Here is a 24867-nt window from a genome sequence, read left to right on the forward strand (position 1 = left end):
CAGTAGTGATTTTAGTATTCTTACTTGAAGTGTTCATTATCTCTCTCTGTTCCGTAACATAAATTTGGCGACCTCTTATCAGGATATTCAGGATATTATCATAAGGATATTGCTTGATAATTTGTGACTGTGATTTATTCATGATGTCTACTATTACTACGCTTGATGAAGCCAAATATTTTTTGTCAAATGTGCAAACAGTGTGTGATGTAGAAAACAGAACAAAGAATGAACTTAAGCTTGTTGCTCAACAATTGGGAATTGCTGTTCACTCTCATCATTCTAACGATGAAATTGTTGGCATGATTAATAAAAGCTTGTTTGTTGTAACTCCTCCAGATGAGCAAACGCAGATTGAAATAGCTAAGTTACAGCTAGCCCTGCAGGAGGCTCGTGCTAAGAAGACTGAGTTTCAGGCACGTTCTAAGGAGGCTGAGTCTCAGGCTCGTATTCAGGAGGCACAAACTGAACTTGCTAGGATTCAGGCAGACCATGAGTATCGCATGAAACAAGGTGGAACTGGATCATCTAGCTCTGATGATTTTGATGTGGCTAAAAATGTTAAACTTGTCCCTCCTTTTAATGAATCTGATTTAACAAAGTATTTTCAGTTGTTTGAGAGGGTAGCTACAGGTTTGAATTGGCCCAAAAAGTATTGGCCAGTACTCCTTCAAACTGTTCTCACCGGTAAAGCTCAAGCAACTTACGCATCTTTGCCTCAGGATCAATCTGATAATTATGATGTAGTTAAGAGCTTGATTCTTAAGGCCTATGAGCTTGTTCCTGAAGCCTATAGAGTAAAATTTAGGACAACTTATAAGCAAGATAAGCAATCCCATGTTGAGTATGCAAAAATCAAAGAAGATCTGTTAGAGCAGTGGTTAAATTCTAAGAACGTAAATTCTGATTTTGATAAATTTAAGCAGATGATTTTGCTGGAGGACTTCAAAAGGTGTATTAATAAAGATGTAAGCCTATATCTTGATGAGAAAAGAACAGATAATTTGTCTGATGCTGCAGTTTTAGCTGATGAATATGTTCTCACTCACAAGAGATATTCTAAAGAAAAAAGGAAAGCAGAGAGTAAGTACATTGCCTCTACTCAGAGTACAGGTAACAGGAAAGAGAATAAAGATGATGTTTCTCAGGAAGTAAATACCAGCTCCACCTCTAGATTTCAGAAAAGTAAATGTACTTATTGTAGTAAGCTTGGTCATACTACGGAGAAATGTTTCAGGAGACAGCGTGATGTGAACAAAAAGGAGTCTTTAAATATTCAGTCAATTGGTCTAGTGTCCACCCTTGAGAGTTCCCAGAATTCTTTAACCGAGTTAACTGAACCTGCTTTTAGGGGTAAATTAAATCCTCATGATGAAGCTCCTCTTTTGAGCAGTAACGTGGGTGACACTCTCAAGAGTTCATGTGCTAATTTCCTGTCTGATGGTTTTGTCAGTCCTCCGGACAGTAATGACAGGAAATCAGTTAAAATATATCGTGATACAGGTGCTTGCCAATCCCTTATGCTGACCAGTGTTCTAGGCTCTAATGTTAATTCCTCTGATGAAACTGTAATCTTACAAGGTGTAGGGAATAATTACTTCTCTGTCCCTCTGTGCAGAGTGAATTTAGAGTCTGGTTTTGTTAATGGTTCTGTTATGGTTGGGTTGGTTGAGACACTCCCAATGTCAGGTGTAACTTTCTTACTTGGAAATAATATTGGTGGAAGTCAAGTGTGTCCAGCTCCTCAGTTGTCTAGTGAGCCAGTGACTGCAACCCAGGACTGTGATGTCCCTGATGTGTTCTACGCATGTGCTGTCACTAGGGCTAAGTCTAAAGTTACTGGTGACTTAGAGGATAATGATGATGATGATGTTATCCTAGCTGACACTTTTCTTGCTAATATGAACGGCTGTCCACTGATTTACAGCTGGCGAGAGAGAATTTAGGAGCTGCTCAGGAGAAGATGAAGACTTGGTATGATAAGAAGTCCAGGTTACACCACTTTCAGCCAGGAGATCAGGTTTTGATTCTGCTACCGGTGCATGGGCAACCTCTTCAAGCCAAGTTTAGTGGTCCTTATTTCGTGGAGGAGAAACTCAGTGATGTCAACTATGTCATCGCCACACCAGATCGTAGAAAGAACAAGCAACTTTGTCACATCAACATGCTAAAGTTATATCACAGGTGGGACGAAAATAACCCAGTCTGCACTGTAGCTGTTCCACCCGAGTCTGCAAGTGAAGTTCTCCCATGCAGCATGAGCCTGAGTGATAGTTGGGGAAGAATCCTGATATCATGAATGATCTCCAGACTAAGCTTTCTCATCTAGCTCCCGAGGAAAGGCAGGAGTTTTCGGCATTACTGCAGGAGTACCCGCAAGTGTTCCGTGCCACTCCAGGAAGAACCACTGTGTTGATGCATGATGTCGATGTTGGAGACGCAAAGCCAATTAAACTGCCTCCTTACTGTGTGAACCCAGCGAACGTTCCTCTCATCCAGAAGGAGCTTGGCTACCTGTTGGACCACAAGATGATTGAGCCCTGTCAGAGCGAGTGGAGTTCTCCTGTCACTCTAGTCCCTAAGCCAGGTGGGTCACAGCTGCTTTGCATCGACTACAGACGTGTTAATCAGATAACCAAAACAGACACTTACCCTCTCCCTCGCGTGGAAGATTGCATAGACAAGATCGGAAAGGCTAGGTACATAAGTAAGTTTCATTTGTTAAAGGGATACTGGGAAGTACCTATGACTGAACGTGCTAGGGAGATCTCATGTTTTGTAACACTAGGAAAGACTTTTGCATGTTCTGTAATGCCATATGGTGTGAAGAATGCACCAGCCACTTTTCAGAAGCTCATGAATGTTGTAACAGAGGGTTTGGCAGGGTGTGTTGTTTATATTGATGTATTAATCTTCAGTGACAACTGGAAAGATCACCTATGTCATGTCAGTAAATTTCTTGAGCGTTTGGTTCAGGCTAATCTTTTAGCTAATTTATCAAAGTGTGAGTTTGGTCAAGCTAAAGTTCAGTACCTTGGGTACGTAATTGGTGATGGACACGTTGCACCACCAGGAGCTAAGGTTCTGGTTATAAATGATCTTCCCAGACATAAAAGTAGGAAAGAGCTACAAAGATTTTTGGGAATAGTAGGTTATTACAGGAGATTTGTTCTTAACTTTTCAATTCTTGTATCACCACTTACAGACCTACTGAAAAAGGGAGTTAAATTTGTCTGGACCGATAACTGTGAATCCTCTTTCAGCAAAGTTAAAGCTATCCTATTAAGTCAGCCAGTGCTCGCTACTCCAAATTTTGCTAAGCCTTTTAAGATGGCTGTTGATGCAAGTGATACAGGAGCTGGGGCTGTTTTGCTGCAAGAGGATGATCAGGGTATTGAACACCCTGTATCTTATTACAGTAAGAAGTTCACTCCACCTCAAAAGAACTACTCAACTATTGAGAAAGAGCTTTTGGCCTTGATTTTGGGTTTACAACATTTTTCATTTTATTTGTGTTCTGGTTTTTACCCCATAGTCATTTATACCGATCATAACCCACTGAAATTCCTTAGTAAGTTTAAAGATAAAAATCAGAGATTGACAAGATGGAGTCTACTTCTTCAGGAGTATTCATTAGACATACAACATGTCAAGGGGAAAGAAAATGTTATTGCAGATTGCTTATCTAGACTTTAGACAGATTGTTTTAGAGTAATAAGAAATTTCCTTTGTAAATTTTTTTTTTTTTTTTGTGGGGAGGTGTTACATTGCCTATGATTTCATCATCCTTTGTATAATTCTAACGTACAGTATGCTGCATGTTTGATCACGATTCGCCTCGTGGCTTCCATAGTGACCAAGCTTCCGTGTTCTACCTCACTCCCCCTTTCTCCTCCCTTATAGTAGAGTAAGTCGTTCTTTCTGTTGTTCAGAGCAGGAGTGTCAACTCTTTGTCCCCTATGGCTTCATTTGCACGTCCTTCTTACAAGTTGTATCAAGCTCTGCCGGCCCCTATATAATGAGCTCAGTCTCTGCATTAATTGCCACTTAGATCTACTCCTCATTTTGTTCACATCTCTGTCCTCCCCTGTATAGTGTATTTTTGTGAGTGCTCAGGAAGTCTCCAACCATCTAGCTGCTGTATAGTTTGAGTATGGGTGTTGTTACATTTTTTCTTGTACTGTGTAGCATGAGGCGTTAGTTCGTAGGCTTGGTGAGGTTTTTGTGAAGCCTATAGAGTTTTTGATGTCAGCCATTATTACTAATATTTTGTATCTGTAATAATATATCTTGCATTCACTGAGCATTATTCGGTTTTCTCATTTTATCAGGGCTGACTTAGATAAATTTACTCTTGCTACTTTCGTGTTAATAGAGACTATTGCAGTTAAATTTACTCTTGCTACTTTCGTGTTAATAGAGGCTATTGCAGTTAACCATATATTTAACCTGTTTTTTGCCATTACATTATCCTTATGAGTCCTGAATGTTTAGTTGTTAGTTTGAGCATTAAACTTTAACTTGTAATTTTACCTAACTCTTTTGTTTTGAACCTGGAACTTTGCGGGACAGTAGTGATTTTAGTATTCTTACTTGAAGTGTTTATTATCTCTCTGTTCCGTAACAATATATATATATATATATATATATATATATATATATATATATATATATATATATATATATATATATATATATATATATATATATAAGATGTAGTAGGTGGGGGAGCTCACCATCCTCTCACTGGATGTAGTGCTGCTCTCGGGTGTCTGCCCTTTCCTCTCCATCCTTCCCCTTCTCTTCTGTCTTTCTTTCCTTCATTCTTTGTCCTTCTGCCTACGGGTGACTTTACACTCCCTCTTCTGTCTTTCTTTCCTTCATTCTTTGTCCTTCTGCCTACGGGTGACTTTACACTCCCTCTTCTGTCTTTCTTTCCTTCATTCTTTCCACTTCCTTCAGCCTGTGGGTGACTCTACATTGAGTAACAAGCCAAATGGTTTCCTGTGCACCAGGTAACCATTTACTTCTCTGTGTGGTAACCATATAACCAAATTTTGGCGCCTGGTGGTTTAGTGGGTAATCATTGCGCTCCAATCGGATTGAGCCGGTGAAGGTTTATATCTAAGGAATGGTTGGGGTTCATTGCTCATGTAATGCCACTCAGGGATGAGTGAGGCTGGTCATTCTCATCTTAAATGTCTGGACCAACTTCCTAGCCCCGGGCTCCTACGCTCCTCGTTGGGCAATGTAGGATTGGATGATGGATGGATGGATATATATATATATATATATATATATATATATATATATATATATATATATATATATATATATATATATATATATATATGACAGAGGCACTGTGCACACCATAAAGCAATAATCCCTTTTATTTTCTTTTTGGCGGTGAAGGGAATCCAACAAAATGTTTTCATCATTGGAGCGGAATTCATCATTTTGGGAAATAAAGCGAATTTATTTATTAAATTTCAATTGGGATTCACCATAAAAGATCTCGGGCAGGAAATATGGATAGAGGAGCATAGCAAATTATCAACCCCTTCACTACCCTGACATTAGTTTTATTATACTCCGCCAAGGAGGTTATGTTTTCACCCCTGTCCGTTTGTTTGTTTGTTGGTTGGTTGGTTTGTGAGCAAGATTACACAAATAACTACTGCACTAATTTCCACGAAACATGGTAGAAGAATGGGCCTTGGCCCAGAATAGACTCCATTAAATTTTGGTGCGGATCTGGATATAAGTGTGGGTCCAGGAATTATTTTTTCACTTTAACATTACCAGATAGGGCGTTTTTCGATGTTTTCGTAAATTTTTCAGTGAATATTGCATGGATCTTGATGAAAAAAAATCAGACTTATTTAGGATGTTGGTATCTACGAATGTGTACAGTTTGGCGCGGATCCATATAAAATTCCGGATCTAGCGGATTTAAATATGCTTTTATAGGGAGGTAGTTTTTTCCTGCTGTCTTACAGTAACAAATAGGTCTTGAGTGAATTAAAAGGAACTGCATGTGAGGCCTTGGGGGAGGTATGCGCTCTACTGAGTGCCATTCTAGTTCATTTATTTATTTTTTTTGTTCAGCAATACACTTTGACGTCATATATTACTTTATTCAGCCTTGCAACAGACGATTATATTCAGTTTAAAAAATAATCCGATTAGAGGGGCCCTATATAACCTCCACTGACCACTTCGGTACGAAAGGCCTTTAATAAGCAAATTAAGATCGCCCAGAGTTAAAACACACACACACACACACACACACACACACACACACACACACACACACACACACACACATCCTACTACTGTATTGAAAGGATTGCTTCTCTGTTAGGAATCAGTGAAAAAGAAAGTCAACAAATATCGCTATAAAAATTGACTGTACGCAGTGACTTAAAAAAAAAAAAATTCTCTCTCTCTCTCTCTCTCTCTCTCTCTCTCTCTCTCTCTCTCTCTCTCACTAACCAGCGAAACCGTGGATATGATTCTCAAATTTACTTACGATCGATCCCTTGTCTTAAATTGGATTCATTTTCATAGGAAGTACAAGAGATGTAAAATTTCTTCATTCTCCTGTCCTTACCCCTCCTGCATGAAACAAAGAAAGAATTAAGAAGAGTAAAGGGAAAATAATGTTTGATACAAATTTTCTCTTAGAACCCTTATATCTATCTATCTATCTATCTATCTATCTATCTATCTATCTATATATATATATATATATATATATATATATATATATATATATATATATATATAAAGACAGATATAGTAAGATTCTGTACACTTTTGCTCGTCCTGTAAAATACAAGTTTGAGCTGCGAGAGAAAATTCACTGTAAATGTGCCTGAGAATCCGACCCTATGACTTCTTGGCCGCTATTCTCATCGGTTAAGGAAGGTCCCTAACGCCTTTTCCAAAGCGATTTATTGTGTTTATCATACTTTGCTGTCCGATTCTGTTGCATAAATCCTTCTGAAATCGCCATACTCAGCATAAACGTACACAGTTATCTAAAGAAGCCATATCCAAAAATAACTAACTAACGGAGAGGTGATGGGGAGCCTCCATACCCGACGAGAAGACGGGTCTGCCTTATATAAAGATGCTACCCAAGAAAGCCTTCACCCCTGTGTGTGTGTGTGTGTGTGTGTGTGTGTGTGTGTGTGTGTGTGTGTGTGTGTGTGTGTGTGTGTCATCGATGTACGTTTGTTTTACATACACAGTGATGACGTGCAGCAAAATTTTAAAGCTTCTCCATATCAGTTTGCTGTCGCTCTGTATTCCCCTTTCTTACTTTCAAATATACTTTTTAGCGAATATTATTTTGTTTACTGTGTCAGTTACCATATTCTGTTTTATTCATCTAAGGTATATTTTATTTCGTATTAGCCTGATTTCACATTTTTGTTTCTTAGATTTCTTTTGGCTGAACATAATTTCTTTCCCTAAGTTTCGTTTTCTGGAATATACTTCTTTTCAGATTTTCTTCCTTTTTGTCAGTTTGATATATTTCCCTATTTTTGAGTGCGACAGTCAAATTGTAAGTATATTAATTAACCCTAATGATCATATGCATCCCACAAATGGCCATATAAGATTGGGGTGCTGGCTTCCCTTTGACGAGTTTTAGCATACAATTGTAATTGTGTTCCGTTTTAGTGATGATGAGGATTTCCAGGCCTTTCAACATGGTTACAGGACATTAATCGATTTACTATTAAGCCGAGAAGGGGAGGATGTGGCGGCGTATCGGTTATTAACGGAAATTTTGCACGTTATGATGAGAAAACCTGTCTAACCTTTCTGTACCCTTGCGGACTGCGCTCTGTAATATGGAATATTGTTGATGGCGGTGGACAATTACTTGTGTTCCTGAAATTAGAGTAAAAGATATTAGAGTCTTGTTAACATCCTACTCTCTCACTCCTCTAATGACAAGACTGCTTTAAACTACTGTTGCCACTAAAATTTCCGTTCCTCTTCCTGGTGTAACTCTTAAAAAATATTTTAGTTTGGGTAAAGGTTCATATCGTCTCAACAATCTATGTGGTTAGTTTATGAGTTTTAGCCAGGTGTAGTTTGAAGTACGGTAATTAACATAACGAGCTACAGAAGGCTACATGAGGAACGGAACTTTTGAGGCAACAGTACATAGCAGTCATAACAAACTGGTGTTGTTTACGAGCTCCAACCCAGACAAAAGCATCAGCCTGTAAAATCTAAGCCAAATTTGAACTTGTTTTGACATCAGACAGGTTCACAGAGAAACAATTTTGCCGGGTCAGCTGGTGGGCTGTTTGTTTTACATATCTCTGTGAATCTGATAAAAATGCCATTGTGCCTCGCATGTTTATTGAAATCTAAATTAATGAGGCTTTATTGAGGACATTAATAACAGCCGTGCAATATTACGCCACCGATATTTAATTTTTTTTTCTTTCCGGTATAGTCCAAATGTCATGCACTGGTTCCCCCCCATTCTCTCTCTCTCTGTCTCTCACACACACACACACACACACACACACACACACACACACACACACACACACACACACACACACACACACACACACACACACACACACACACACACACACACACACACACACACATTAAAAGGTTATTTATTTGAAGGTACAGAAGCCACTCAGTGGAAATAATTAGGCGGCTGAATTTATGAACACAGAAGCTGACAAATTTGTAAGTATGAAGAAGTATTAGTAAGCAAAATATAAGTACCAAGAATAGTGAAGCAGGTAAACAAAATGCAAACAAAAAGTATATATCAAATTTTATCCCTTAACTATGATATAAACTTCATATTTATTTGTCACCAGAAGATCTGAAAACAGGAGAGGTTAAATATAGCCTTCATTAACCCTTTGACTTCCAGAGACTCTGAAATTACCAAAAATCGTCTGGAGATGAAAATAAAGTACTACAGGTCATCGTAGTGAAGTAATTAACCTGCACCTGTGGAAACACTTGCAAATCACGAGGCACCTTAACCCCTTTAGTCCCAGGCCATATTTTTCGCTGTAATATTAGTACCGTCAGACGATTTTACTCAGCTTGGGGCAGACTTTTCGAACTGGAGGGATTAGATGAAGCCTTTTTTAATTTTTTTGGTATTACGCGTCAGCTGGATGAAATCGTCTGGCTACAGCGACAATAACTAGAATATAAAAGTAGGACATCGTAGTGAAATCCCTTGAATGCGGTGACGATTATTTTTTTTTCGTCTGTGATGAAGGCCTCTCGTACTGAAGGGGTTACTGAGGGCAATATCTGACTTCAAGGCTCGCTTTTTCGTCGGTTAACAAAGCTCCCTAATACCCCCTCCTCAGCAATTGGTTTTTGGATATGGATGGTAAATTATGCAGAGTATGACAATATTTGAAGGATTTATGTTCACAGAAAGGGAACAGTAAGATGCAATTAAAATAAATCGCTTTGGAAAAGGAGCTAGGGACCCACGATAATCAAAGAGAATACGGGCCCTAATGTTCGAAGTCTATCTAATGTCAAGTAAAACACTCCAGAAATGACAAGAAAATATGATGAAGGTACGTGGTCATAGTGAAAGTATTAACATTACTACAAAATACATGGCATATCCTTCAACCAGGGAACAAAAGTCTGTTTACATATTCATAACCGATGCCTATTTTTCTCACGTAATTGTAATATGGACTGATATTATTTTACTTTTGATATTCCTCCACACTTTTTTTTTTGTGTGTGTGTTGGTACTATTGATGGTGTAGTGGTGTGGTAAATGGAGAAGGGAGGAGAAGGAGGGGGTGGGGGATTGAGGACGGGAGAAGGGGAAGAGGAGGAAGAGGAAGGAGGAAGGATAAAGGAGGTAGAGGAAGGAAGGGGGAGAGCAATGAAAGCAGTATGTGAAAAAGGTGGGAGGAGAGAGTGAGGTTTCAGTGCAAAGAAGGGAAGAGACATGAGGGGAAGGAGATGAGGGAGGAGACAGGAAGATGGAGGGAGGATGAGGAGAACGAAGTGGAGACTGGGAAAGAGAAGGATGAGAGGGAACAGGAGGAGGAGAGAGAGTGGAGGAGAGGGGGGGTGAAGCGGGAGAGAAGGGGAAAGAACAAGGGGAGATGAGAAAGGAGGGAGAACAGGGTGATAGATAGGGAAGGACGGTAGGAGAGAGAGGAGGGGACAGGCATTGGGAAGTGAGGGAGAGGAATGGTGAGGTAGGAAGGGAAAGTGTGCTGACTGGTCGAGAGGGAGAATAGATTGGAGATTAAGGGAAAGAAAAAGAGAAGAAAGTAAGGGTAGGAAAAAGGGAGGGGAGAGAAGGTAGCGAGGAGGATGTTTTCTTTGTTTTGTTTTTATCTGAGGAAGAAGGAACCAAAGGCAATGAGCCCGCAAAACTGTTCCTTCCAAGAGAAAAACAAAATACAAGAGAGAGCCAAATTCAAGATCCATTCATTTCGAGATGCCTGGACACACTGCGTTTGAAAGACTGGAGATCATAGGAAGCAGGAAATACAGACAGAGTGAGACAGTTCCAGAGTTGACCTGTTGCATAAATGAAGGACTGGGAGTAACGGTTAACTCTTGCATTAGAGGGTTGGACAGAAAAGGGGTGAGAGTTTGTTGCTAGACGGGTGCTACGCGCCCGTCGTAGAAGTGGAGGAATGCATGCAGACAGTTCAGAGGAACAGTGACCATTGAAGTAGCGATAGAAAAGAGATAAAGATGCAACATTGCGGTGAAGAGACAGAGGTTGAAGGGAGTCAGTAAGAGGGGGAGAGTTAATGAGACGAAAAGCCTTTGACTCCACCCTATTGAGAAGAGCTGTATGTGGGGAGCCTCCCAACACATGAGAGTTGTACTCCACACAGGGGCGGATAAAACCCCTGTAAAGAGTCAACAATTGTGCAGGGGCAAAGCAGGAATGGAGTCGGCTTAGCACACCCAATCGCTTGGAAGCATATTTTACAAGAGATGTAATATGATCTTTCCAAGACAAGTCCCGAGCAAATGAAACCCCAAGCATGTTCAACGATGATGCAGGATTAAGTTGAGTATTATTAAACATAAGTGAGTATATCTGTGGAAGATTTTGTCGGGTTGATAGGTGCAAAAACTGAGTCTTTGATGCATTAAAAACAAGCAGATTATTTTTACCCCAGTCAGAGATACGAGCCAAGTCAGACATTAGGTGTGCCATAGCCTCATCCCTTGCCTGTTGAAGTAACCGCTGAGATGGACTTTGTGGGAATCGAATGGAAAGGTGAAGGGTGGAGTCATCAGCGTATGAGTGGATAGGGTTAGATGTACAGCTTCGAAGGTCATTGATGAATAAAAGGAAAAGAGTTGATGATAGGACAGAGCCCTGAGGAACACCACTGTTAATAAATCTAGGAGAAGAACGATGGCCATCTACAACAGCGGCTATAGAACGACCAGAAAGGAAGCTAGAGATGAAGGCACAGATAGAAGGATAGAAACCGTAAGAGGGCAGTTTGGAAATTAAAGATTTATGCCAGACTCGATCGAAAGCCTTTGAGATGCCAAGTGCAATGGCAAAGCTTTCGCCAAACTCCCGAAAGGAGGATGACCAGGAGTGTGAGAGGTAGGTGAGAAGATCGCCGGTGGAGCGTCCGTGACGGAACCCATACTGACGATCAGAAAGAAGGTTGTGATAGGAAAGATGCTTTAAAATTTTTCTATTAAGAATAGACTCAAAAACTTTTGAGATACAGGATGTTAAAGCAATTGGACGATAGTTAGAGGGTTGGGAATGGTCACTCTTCTTTGGGACTGGCTGAATGAGAGCAAACTTCCAGCAAGAAGGAAAGGTACAAGTTGACAGACAAAGGCGAAAGAGTTTGCCTAGGCAGGGTGTAAGCACAGAAGCACAGTTCTTGAGAACAACAGGAGGGACTCCATCAGGCCCATATGCCTTATTAGTACTGAGGCCAGCAATGGCAGAAAATACATCAGCTGACGAAATTTTAATGTTAGCCATGGGGAAGTCAGAGGGGGGAAGTGATGGAGAAACAGCACCGGAATCGTCTAAGGTGGAATTGGAGGAGAAAGTCTGAGCGAAGAGATCTGCTTTATCAGTAGAAGAAATAGCTACAAAGCCATCAGAGTAGAAAAGAGGAGGGAAGGATGATGAGGTAAAGTTGTTAGAAAGGTTTTTGGCAAGGTGCCAGAAGGAGCGGGAAGAGTTCGAGGTAGAGAGTTGAGAGCATTATGTACGTTGGAAATTATTTTTAGCAGAGCGAAGAACAGACTTAGCACGATGCCGGGCAGAAATGAATAAAAGACGTGATTCAGGGGTGGGTTGGCTCCGGTACCTTTTATAGGCCCTCTCCTTGTTACGGACAGCATTAGAACAAGCGTGATTAGTCAAAGGATATGAGAAAGGAAGCTTCAGAAAAAGGGAATGGAAGAAAGAGGAGAGAGGAGAAAGCATATTTGGAAAGAGAGGAGGAGGGAGAGAAAGGAGTTACATGGAGTTAATGATAGTTACATAAACAGCCACACAAACCATATGGTACCAGCGAGGTGGTCCGTCTTTAAAAGGTAATGCGTAACCTAAGTCACAGGATTATAAGAAAAGGATAGTACAGCACTAGGCTTTCTCCCGCTCTCTCACCCCCCCCTCCCCCAGCAATACATCGTGCAGGAAAAAGACAGAAATAGCACCTTATAGGACTAATAAACATGAAGGAAGTTTCAAAGGATATGAAACTCCAAAATATACATGTTCTCTCTGCATATATTATTTTTTTTATTTAATTAATGAGGAAACAAGGAAACGCGAACCCTCCTAGTATGGCTCCGTGTTCCTGTGATATGCTACGTACTGTCCCAAGTACAAGGCTGGACAACCAATCCTACCGCCTCTGAGGATGGTCCAGGAGGAGTCCCCTACTTGACACCCAAATTTTCCTTAGCCAACGCCGATAGCTGGCAAACAAATATCTAGCTTTCTTTTGAACGTATTTGTGGTTGTGCTGTCCGTATCACTTTCCGGGAGCCTGTTACGGACACTGATAATATCGTTACAGAAGAAATACTTGGTAACGTCCAGGTAAACTGTGTGTCCTGATAGATTTATGTTATGTCCACGTGTTGGCGTATCCGGGGCAACTGGGAAGAAATTATTTATGCTTTCTTTATCGAAACCCTTGAATATCCTGAAGTTCTGGATTAGATTCCCTTTCTGTCGAGTTTGAATAGAGAGTAATGGAGGGAGGAAAACAGAAAGAGAGGGGTACGGGCAAGGCACCAGGGAGAAAGGAAGGAAAGGGATGGAGAGGAGGGAGGAGTGGGGAAAGGGAAAAAGCTGAGAGAGAGAGAGAGAGAGAGAGAGAGAGAGAGAGTAGTTGCCCGTATAGACAAATCCGGACATGGTATTCTAACAGCAAAAAAAAAAAAAAAAAAAAAAAAAAGTATATATATTTTTCCATCCCGCACACGCACGTTCACCAGCTGCAAATTTCCACGTTGCTTTTGGTGTGAATGTATGAATCAGGGACTTTGTGGTGTGATTACGCAGTTTATTAATTATTTCAGTCGCGGGTGAATGCACAGTTTTCTATGCTTGCTTGTTGGTAGTTTTCGTGTGTGTGTGTGTGTGTGTGTGTGTGTGTGTGTGGATCCAACCCAGACGATGACGACGACGACGATGATGATGATATCCAGTCTACCACACCATGATAGCCACTTTTTCCACGAGACTGAACAGACTTTGTAGCGGTGTCCATGTGGCGTCTGGGAATAGCGTGTTCAGTCATGGCTGGGACAACTCTAGCATTTTTTCGATTATGTAAACCCATCAGGATACGTGGTTGTTCATGTGTTCCTAACTGTACAGGACTGAGATATCCTAGCCACGGGACCCTACTCCTAGTTCGGGTAATATGGAATTGGCTGTTAGTGTTGTACCATTACTTCCATTTGATCAAGTAACGGCGCTGTAAAACACGGACAAAATTAAGATTAACTGTACAGAATTTATGATGTCCAGTGAAGATGGATGGTGGTGGTGGTTATGGTGATGGAGATGGTAACTGTGATGATGATTTTGATGATGATGATGATGATGATGATGATGACAGGTGTAGTAGACATTTTGATATGATTTCCTACAAGTCGTTATGAAGTGCAATTAATTCTAAGCCTTTCATTCCTATAGTGTATTTATATTATTAGTACACGTGTTAAACGATTTTATTTTATTTAGTTAAGCAACAGTGGTTAGTGGGTTAATGGAAGCTTTGTCTAACCCCACAGATTGATAGTTTCAGTGAATGGAATTAACTGGAGATAGCAAAGATATTAACTACGTAATTGACCCGAAGGACTAGTGCGCTGTTTTTAATGTGCTTCGAGACAATAAACAAAGATATAATCACGTACCCGTGTTTATAATAATAAGAACGTAAAAAAAAGCCAACCAGGGTTTTAACGTTGGGAGAAACACTAGATGCAGTGTGAGTTCTTTACATTCCACAGTTTATAGTGAAGAGCGGAGAGCACAAGAATACTGATAACGAATGTAATAGAAACGGAAGTGTCTATTAAATGGTAAAGATAAAAAATAGACACAAATAATAGAGCCGTGTTTGTACTAAAGAGCCTAGAGCCAACGTGTGTGGCAGCGTTGAGTTAAATACTGTAAGCTGTCATATATCCATGTTTTGGTTTTGGCGTCAACAATTTTGTGGGGAGAGTTAGAGGCTGTGAACGGGATATTGGCGAAAATATAAACTTACACACACACACACACACACACACACACACACACACAGTATGTACAGTAATGGAGACTAATAGCGCCCCACTAATTACAGCGACAGTAATGCCACTTTTGCGTAACGTTCTGAAAAAGTTTGTGGCGGGGCTCGAAACATCTCATCACGGGATTTCGAAACACGTTCATCAATGTCTTGTAATTTGTCGTAATGGAGGGAATCGCTTTTTATTTTCCGCAACTCTTCCTACGTATTTGCAGATGCCTAGTATGAGTGGATATAATCTGATGGCGGAACTCTTGCCTTTTTATTTCTTTTTTTGAATTATGATGAAATGTAATCCTCCTTAGGGGTTGGAAGGATTCTCTCTCTCTCTCTCTCTCTCATATCTATCTATCTATCTGTATATCTATATATCTACAGTATATATATATATATATATATATATATATATATATATATATATATATATATATATATATATATATATATTGCCAGACGCCTCAATCCCTTACGGGGTGGCCACAAACAAATCGTCTTCACGTCGCCCTGTCCCCCACCATTTCACTGCCCTGCTCCCAACTCACACACCCCTCTGTCATATACCTCTCCACTCCATCCCTCTGTCTCATCCTCGGCCTCCCCCTCCCTCTCACCCCCTCCACCTCACTCACATACACTCTCCTCGTCAGTCTCTCACCCTCCATCCTCTCCACATGGCCAGACCACCTCAGTGTGTTCCTCGTAACGCTTTCTATTACATCCACATCCACACCACAACGCTTCTTTATATCCTCATTTGTCAGCCTGTCTCTCCATGTGACTCCACAGGCTCCTCTCAAATCTCATTTCCACTGCTCTCACTCTTGACTTGTGTCCTTCCAACAACGTCCAAGCGTCACTTCCATACGTTAGAGCTGGTATCACAATACTCTCATGTAGTAACTTTTACTTCCCTGTTTCTTATCACTGCTTTCAAGGAACCAGCAACCTTTCTTCCTTGCTGTACGCTTTCAAGCACTTCACCCTCCAAACTTTCATCCTTACTCATCACACTACCCAAGTACTTAAACGTACTCACATTTTCCAATTCCTCACCATCCAACCTCACTGTACATTCACTGACTTCACCTCTCTCAAAGACCACCACTTTACTTTTCCCTACTCACCTTTAGATTCCGTTTCTTACACACTCTCCCAAACTCATCCACCAAGCCTTGCGGCTCCCCTTTGTCTTCAGTCAACAACGCAGTATCATCTGCAAACAACAGTACAGGGATTTTTCAAACACTACCCTCTCTCACCAGGACCACTGAAACACACACACACACACACACATATATATATATATATATATATATATATATATATATATATATATATATATATATATGTATATATATATATATATATATATATATATATATATATATATATATATATAATGTGTGTGTGTGTGTGTGTGTGTGTGTGTGTGTGTAACGTAATTTTACATGTGAAATAGGTATATAAGTAAATCTGCCTTATTCTCACAATGAATTTGGACGCTCTAACATGGAATGAAAAATAAACTTCAATTCTCTCACTAGTCAGCTTGTTTCTGCTTTGGAGATATTTCGGGATGGAGGACTGACACACAGTGTTGTACATAAATAAATGGCTTTTGAAATTATATAAATGGCTTTTGAGATCATCCAACAGATCTTCATTGGTGATTGATTCTGCACAGTATACCACAATAGCATACCCCAAGTTATTGATGCAGACTTTCAGTATGAAAACCGTAAAAATAGCATGGAAGACGATGGTAGGGGCACATAATGCTGTTTATGGCTAACGATGAAGTACTACCACCTAAATTACACCCCAAAGCCCTTCACTACTTGGAAGCAACACCTTAGACAAGTAAAAGGTGTGGACACAACAAGGAAGCTTAAATGACACACTCGCTTAGCGGCTTGTAGAGACTTAACTTTATACGAAGATATTCCTTAATGCAGCATCCATTTTTATACTGGAGTTGTGAAGGAAATGGTGTAACTAGGAAAATATGAACCTCTGGTACTGGAGGAATGTGTGTGTGTGTGTGTGTGTGTGTGTGTGTGTGTGTGTGTGTGTGTGTGTGTGTGTGTGTGTGTGTGTGTGTGAGAGAGAGAGAGAGAGAGAGAGAGAGAGAGAGAGAGAGAGAGAGAGAGAATTTATCCACCTATTCATCTGGTTTCCCCCAGGTACCAGAGTCAAACCAAAAAATATAGATAGACAGATAGATAGATATAGGTAGACAGATAGATGTAGATAGACATAGATACATATAGATAGACAGATATTCGAGACAAAAATAATATAATTGTGAGAGCAACAAAAAATACGGTATATATCGAGACAATAAATATCTCGGTCTTTCTGGCGTACAGGTACCGAACCCGTCGTCTGGTCTGATGGACTACGCCACCACGATGAGACCCGAGTACCACCAGGCCATCATTGACCTCATCCACCACTACCGCTGGGATCACATCATTTACCTCTACGACTCCCATGACGGTCAGTGAGCACGTCTTCTTGTTTACCATACTAACCTCTCCCAGCATTCCGTTATCTTTGTTTTCTTTTTTCTGCTGTTTCTTCCTGCTGGTTGCCTACTGAATTATTTTACTACTGCTGCATCAAAATTTACCTGTGCTACTCCCTCGACGGTCTGTGCTTATCTTTTTAAACTAGTTTCCTCTTTCAGTCGCCTGTTTTATTTGCTGTTTCTTCACGTTTCCTGCTGAATGATTGAACTCCTACTCCATCATTTATCAGTAAGACTCCTTCCACGGTTACTGCTCTTGCCTTGCAACATTGTTTTCTTTGGCCTACCACCCGCTGTTTTTTTTATTTCCTAGTTCAGTTTTCTCTCTAGGCATTTTTCTATCCAGGCACTTTTCTAGATGCTGCTAATATGCGCTCTCTCTCTCTCTCTCTCTCACGACGGTCAGTCCTCCCACCTATTACCGTAGTTACCCATGCATTTTTTTTTCTTTTCATTTTCTTCATATATTTAAGTTGATTCTTTTTACAGAATGTTTCCCCATTTTTCACATCTTTTAATTCCACGGCCCCTACAACAATCAGGGCTTTTTCCTTTACCATGGCTTCCCCTGTTAACCTTTATTATTTTTGCTGCAGTTGTTTCTGGTTTATGATACTTTGTTTAGGTTTTATCATTTTCTTTTATACAAGGATAAGTTTCCTTTATCTTTTCGCCCATTCATTGACGTACTATTAAAATTTTCCTTAGGCCCGTATTCTCGTCGGTTAAGGAAACTCCGTAGCACCCATTTCTAAGGAGTTTGTGATTTAGTACACCTTACTGTCTTTTTCTGTGTGATATAACAAGCATCGCCATACTCAAAAGGATATTAGCCAGCCATAACCAAAAATAAACTACTGAAAAAATAGTGCTAGGGAGTCACCTTACCTGACGAGAATACTGGCCTCGCGCGAGACGTGATTAGATGCTTGTTAGGGGAGTCTTCTTGCAGGGAAGGGGTAAATGAAAGCTGTATCTCACCTCTCCAGTTCCAAGAGCCTCTCCAGAAATAAATATAATAAACTGGAGATCGCAAGAATAATATTAAAGATGTCACCGTATTGGAAAGTTAAATCAAAAAGTCTTCATCTTCTGGTGTCATGAACTTCCGGTGTCACGAATTTCTGGCGTAAAGAACTTCCGGTGTCATGAATTTCTAGCGTAAAGAACTTCCGGTGTCATGAATTTCTGGCGTAAAGAACTTCCGGTGTCATGAACTTCTGGTATAATGAACTTTCGGTGTCATGAACTTCCTGTGTACTGTACACTCTCCACCCCCTCCCACGTTGTCATTTACAGTAACTTCCTGTGTCCACTCTCTACCCCCTCCCACGTTATCATGTACAGTAACTTCCTGTGTCCACTCTCCACCCCCTCCCACTTTGTCATGTACAGTAACTTCCTGTGTCCACTCTCCACCCCCTCCCACGTTATCATGTACAGTAACTTCCTGTGTCCACTCTCCACCCCCTCCCACGTTGTCATGTACGGTAACTTCCTGTGTCCACTCTCCACCCCCTCCCACGTTATCATGTACAGTAACTTCCTGTGTCCACTCTCCACCCCCTCCCACGTTGTCATGTACAGTAACTTCCTGTGTCCACTCTCCACCCCCTCCCACGTTATCATGTACAGTAACTTCCTGTGTCCACTCTCCACCCCCTCCCACGTTGTCATGTACAGTAATTTCCTGTGTCCACTCTCCACCCCCTTCCACGGTGTCATGTAACTTCCTGTGTCCACCTCCACCCCTCCCACGGTGTCATGTAACTTCCTGTGTCCACCCTCCACCCCCTTCCACGGTGTCATGTAACTTCCTGTGTCCACCTCCACCCCCTTCCACGGTGTCATGTAACTTCCTGTGTCCACCCTCCATCCCCTTCCACGGTGTCATGTAACTTCCTGTGTCCACCTCCACCCCCTTCCACGGTGTCATGTAACTTCCTGTGTCCACCTCCACCCCCTTCCACGGTGTCATGTAACTTCCTGTGTCCACCCTCCACCCCCTTCCACGGTGTCATGTAACTTCCTGTGTCCACCCTCCACCCCCTCCCACTCGTCTCAGGTCCGGTAAACTGCGACCTTGAACCATTTAATTTCAGGCTTGAGTAAGTTTATTGGTACATGACTGAGTGTTCTCCTTCAGCCACTGTAAGATTAGGAGATGACCTCAGGTGTACAAGGTGTTCCTCGGGACATTTTTCTTTTTTTTAATCAGGTTATTTAGGGGCTGAGGGTCAGTTGAAAAGGATAATTCGACACGGGTTCAGTTATATCGGTATAAAGTTAGCTCTTCATGACGTTATGGGTTAATTATAAAGGAAACGATTTTGCCCATAAGGTCATTGGTAATTATTGTAGCTCCTTAACGGTTGAGAATTGAACCCGTGTTTTTTTTTTTTTTTTTTAATTCAAAGTCGGCCTTTGACTCCCCTCCTGAAGTTACAAAGAAATCTCATGGAACATCCTGTATATTATCGTTACTGTATTTGTTTTGTAAACCTGCGTAAGGACCTTATTCTGGGTAGCAAAGGAGAATTTAGAGCATCACTTCCTTGTTGATTTATTATACATTTAACATTATTTTATTTATATCGAGTAACCTTACAGGAGAATATTGAGGTTCACTTCCTGTAGATATTTATTTTACGTAGTGCACCTCACCACTCTTTTCTTTTATTTATATTGTGTAAATGTCGGCATAGTTTTCGTCCATAACCTTAAAAGACAATAGTAATGTGAAAATGTGCAGAGAAGATTGTTAAGGAAGATGTGTTACGAGATCTAAGTATATTTTGCGATCACTGTGTTTGTTCTGTAATCCAAAGTGCCATGAGCTCGTATTCTCTTCAGCTGAGGAAGCTCCTTGACATCTTTTCCGAAGCAATTTGTTTTGTTTATTACTCCCTCTTGTCCTCTTCTGTGTTACATAAATCCTTTCAGCATTTCCATACTCTACTTGCATAACGTACAGAACGATATTCATCAGCCGTATTAAAAAAAAAAAAAAAAAAAAAAAAAAAAACGCTAAGGAGGAGGTGTTACGGAGCTTCCTTAACCGACGAAAATACGAGCCAGGGTGTAGACTATCGTGAGGAGCTTGGAGCGAGGACAACAAAATAAGTCCTATAGTATGTTTCTTTTCATCTGGCGGAACAATGTCAACCCCACAATTTTAATACCTTGTTATATTTACATAATATTTGAAGAGCTTTATTTATGGGGTTGGAATGAGTCTCCTTGGTTATTAGCCTAATCAACCCTCCAGTCTGACTACACCTGGTCACCAACTGGACTGGAAGAGGTTATGGTTCTCTGTCTAGTTTTACCGAGGTATAGTTTACGTGGATTTTTTTCTTTCCAATGTCTAAGGCCATTTGTTTTCTGTAAGTTGAAAAATGCCATGATGATGATGATGATGATGATGGTGAATATTCTTCGTATATTTCTTCTAATGATATATATATATATATATATATATATATATATGTATATATATTAATCAGCCAGCCATACAGATTCATTTCGTCATTTCTTCCATTACGTTTCCAGTGTACATTCTTTCCTTTCGTTTTTGTTCTCGTCAGATTCGTACAGTTTTAATTTTGTACCAACGCCAAGAAACTTTTTTCATTTACTTTCAACGAGACTTAAAAACGGCTCCCGTGACGATTTCTTAGCTGAATAAAATCGTCTGGTGTTAGCTGGAATACAATACTAGAGTTCTTCACACATTGGTGGTTTATATTTCCATGTGTTATTTCCCCCCCCCCTCTCTCTCTCTCTCTCTCTCTCTCTCTCTCTCATCGGTATTATTTTGCTTCCATTTCTTTTCGTCCTCATCACTATCTTTTCTCTCTCGCAGCCCCCCTCCCCCATCTCCAGCCCCTGTCGCCTCCTTTCATTATTTTCACGTCAGAGGAGAGAGGGGCACATTTGGTACTCTCTTTTATTTTCTCCTCTTGTACATTTAGTTTTATTTTGAGCCATGTATAATGCTTGGGCTCTCTCTCTCTCTCTCTCTCTCTCTCTCACACACACACACACACACACACACACACACACACACACACACACACACACACACACACACACACACACACACACACACACACACACACACACACACACACACACACACACACACACACACTCTCTGATCCCGCATCTCAAAGCGCTATTCTCCTTTTCCGTCATCTTTCTTCTCTACTTTTCTCTTTTCCTATGCCTCCATTTCCCTATCCTACCTTTTCCTCCTTAATTTTGTCTCTTCTCTCTTATAATTCTGCTTCTTCGTACAGTTTCACACATATCTTCCTCTTTCTCTTCCTTCTCTTTCTTTCCTTTTCGTTTCTCATTCATTTCCTCTCCCCATCTCCTTTCTCATTTCCATCACCTCCAAACTTCACTTTCTCTCTCATTTCTTGTTTCTTTTTCTTTCTCACTTCTTCGATTATTCCCTCTTTTTTGTTATTCACTCGTTTCATACCTCTGTTTTTCTCCTTTCATTTCTTTTTTATTTTCTCCTTTCATTCCTTTCTCCTTTCTAATACCTTATCTCACTTTCTGTATCTTTTCTTTCTTCCTCTCTTGTCCTTCATTTTATTTTTCTCCCGTTCATTCCTTCCATTTTTTTTTTTTCTTTTCTTCCTCATCTCCAGTTCATCTCCAGCACCCCCAAGCCTCTCTCTCCCATCCCGCGCCAGGATTCGAGCCCCAAATGATGCTTTGTCATTGACCGCGGGGCACTCTAGAAATATCAGTATGTATAGAAATGACTCGCATAGTGGCCAGAAGCGGGTATTTGTGTCTGGAGCAGTACTGTATATTTGGGGGGGGGAGAGAGAGAGAGAGAGAGAGAGAGAGATTTTAGCATCGATACTTATCAGCTATATAGGGATTAATTTGATGTGTATTTAAGAGGGAGGAATGTTTGAGCTGGGGGGAGGGCAGCGAAATGGGGGGGAACAGGACGATATGGAGACGATTTGCTTGTGGCCACCCCTTACGGGATTAATGCGTCAGGCTACAAATAGATAGATGGTATTTATGTCTATTGACTCCTTCAATACGATGATGTCATTTGCCGTATCATTTCTAACTCTGGATGATTTTATTGATCTAAATAGACACTTTTAACGCTGGTAGGGAGAGATAAAACCATGATTCACCTCTTCCCAATAATATCTCTCAAAACTAAGAAAACAGTAGGAAGTCAGAGTCGCCAGTAAATAACAAACAGCGAAAACTATAGTGTTCGTTGACCCCTTCATATAATGTCTCCTTAGAACTGAAGAAAACAAAAATAAAGGAATTTCGTTTATGAAGTAAGAATATATTAAGAAAATTGCGTCTTCCTGTAGAAAGGGTTAGCTTTACTGTGTGTGTGTGTGTGTGTGTGTGTGTGTGTGTGTGTGTGTGTGTGTGTGTGTGTGTGTGTGTGTGTGTGTGTCTCTCCAAGCTAGTGTTTCTCTTTTTGCCCATTGACGTACCCATGATCTAAGTCGTACCCTGCTAGTTAGCGGCGTATCCTTAAACTTGATATTGCAAAGTGGGATGTAGACCTCTAGCTTTTTTATAATGATTTTTTGAAGTACCTGATGATAATGGAACGTGTCTGGCCTTCCTGTATGGCTGCTGACTTCGATCTGTAGTATGGGATGCAGGCTAACCATACCCAATAACCACAGGTGTTCCATAAATGACCTTCAGTAATTAGGGGTTTGCATTCCACTCAACGGTTTAAGGTTTAAGCAAAGAACTCCTATTCTTGCTATTTCCAGACGATTTTGTTAAGTTTAGGAGAGAATTTTAAGCTGCAGATGTTAGATATAGCCTTCATTAAGCTCTTCACTCTATAAAGCTGCACTAGATCGTTTGATGGCTGCCTGACACTGAAGAAAATGTACTTCTTCGGACTGAAAGTAAATTCAGGAGACAGATTTTCCCTGCTGAACGGGTTTCGTACAGCCTTCATGCAGTCTTTCAGTGTGAGATGCCTTCCCCAACTTGAATAAAATCGTCTGTAGGTAAGAAGAACAAAGGAACAAATAACATTGTCTTGAAGGCGCACACATTGTCTTGAAGGTGCAAACATTGTCTTGAAGGCGTTAACTCTTGACAACAATGACGTACTTCGTTTACCTTGTGCTGTTACTCAACTCGGTTTTCATCTGACAGAAATCGCTATCCCCTTTTGGCTTACTTTATGGCCTAGTGTAGTCACGCTTGGAGAGAAAATTTTGGCTAGTAACCAAGGAGATTCATTCCTATCCTACAGCAAAGATTCATCGAATTCCATGCAACCAACCATGACGTAGAATTCAAGTTTAGATTGTCCCATTTCCGTCATATAAACGCAAACTAAGTAGACGAATTTATTCAGCTTCATAATGCCCTCAAATAGTGAAATATCTGGAAATAGCAAAACCCAATAACAAAAGTCGTATTAGTGAAAGCATAAATTTTTTCTGTTGGGTTATCTTTTTTTTTTTTTTTTTTTTTTTCAGATAGGCATATGTTTTATCAGTTTTCCTTTTTTTATTGCTTCTCCATTTTCGAATTTCATCGGAAGAAACACTGTGAGATGATTCGGCCATGTGGAGTGAATTGAGTGAGAAACTGTCTAGGAGAATGTATGAGAGTGAGGTGGTTGGGAGAAGAAGGAGAGAAAGACCGAGAACTGTATGTGGTGCGCCCATGTAGAGATGAGGGATGAGAAACTGACTTGGAGTGTATGAGTGAGGGAGTTGGGATGAGGAGGAGGAGGAGAAGAAGAGGGAGAACAAGCTGAAGAGAGGAATTGGTAGAGTATATAGGGGAAAGTGGTGACATGAGGGAAGAGGAGTCGCTAATGAGTAGGGACATGCTTGAAGGTCTTTCTTACCGAGACCACCCTTTACAAGATGCGGCGTCAGGCAGAAGAGGTAAAATTTTCTATTCTAGAATAGAAGTTTTAAATCTCATATTTCTGTAGATAGATATTAATACATAGGTGAATGTATGGACTGATAAAAAGAGGCTGTGTAATATTTTCAGCAGTTATAAACATACAGTATATATATATATATATATATATATATATATATATATATATATATATACAGTATATAATCAGCCGTTGAATTCCACTGCAGGACCGGCCTATCCCTACCAAATCAGGGACGATACAGCCAATGTATCTCTACCCAGTGGCTTAGGCTGTCCGGTTAAGACTGTATGTAGGGTAAGAAGTGCTTGTAAGTGTAATTGTAGTGTTGTAGTGGCTTTGGATGTGCGTGTAGTCTGTGAACCAAGTGTAATCGGCCCTGCTTAAGCCGATTGGGTGCAAGCATACTAGTATGCGACACTGGTTCAACCACAGCACCCCTTATGTCCGCCAAAGTAGTAAGTGGCTCGGTGAACGCTTCCCAAAGTTTTTACAGCTCTGGTGGGAGGCGAACCCTCGTCCACCAGCATGCAAAACGCACACTCTACCATAGAAGCTCCATATATATATATATATATATATATATATATATA

At 40.5% G+C, this 24867-nt stretch overlaps 1 protein-coding gene across 1 annotated transcript in view; it reads left to right on the top strand.

Moving 5' to 3' along the window:
- Positions 1-24867, top strand: part of LOC145413995 (glutamate receptor 1-like) — an 802643-nt gene that overhangs the window by 149565 nt on the left and 628211 nt on the right. Inside the window, exon 7 of the mRNA XM_080283586.1 lies at positions 17186-17315. Within this exon, the coding sequence (XP_080139712.1) occupies positions 17186-17315 (130 nt within the window). The remainder of the gene's footprint in view (positions 1-17185; positions 17316-24867) is intronic.

Source organism: Coenobita brevimanus, chromosome 1 (genome assembly GCF_032717465.1).
Source record: "Coenobita brevimanus isolate Jiangsu-jjx chromosome 1, ASM3271746v2, whole genome shotgun sequence".
NCBI classification, from domain to species: domain Eukaryota; kingdom Metazoa; phylum Arthropoda; class Malacostraca; order Decapoda; family Coenobitidae; genus Coenobita; species Coenobita brevimanus.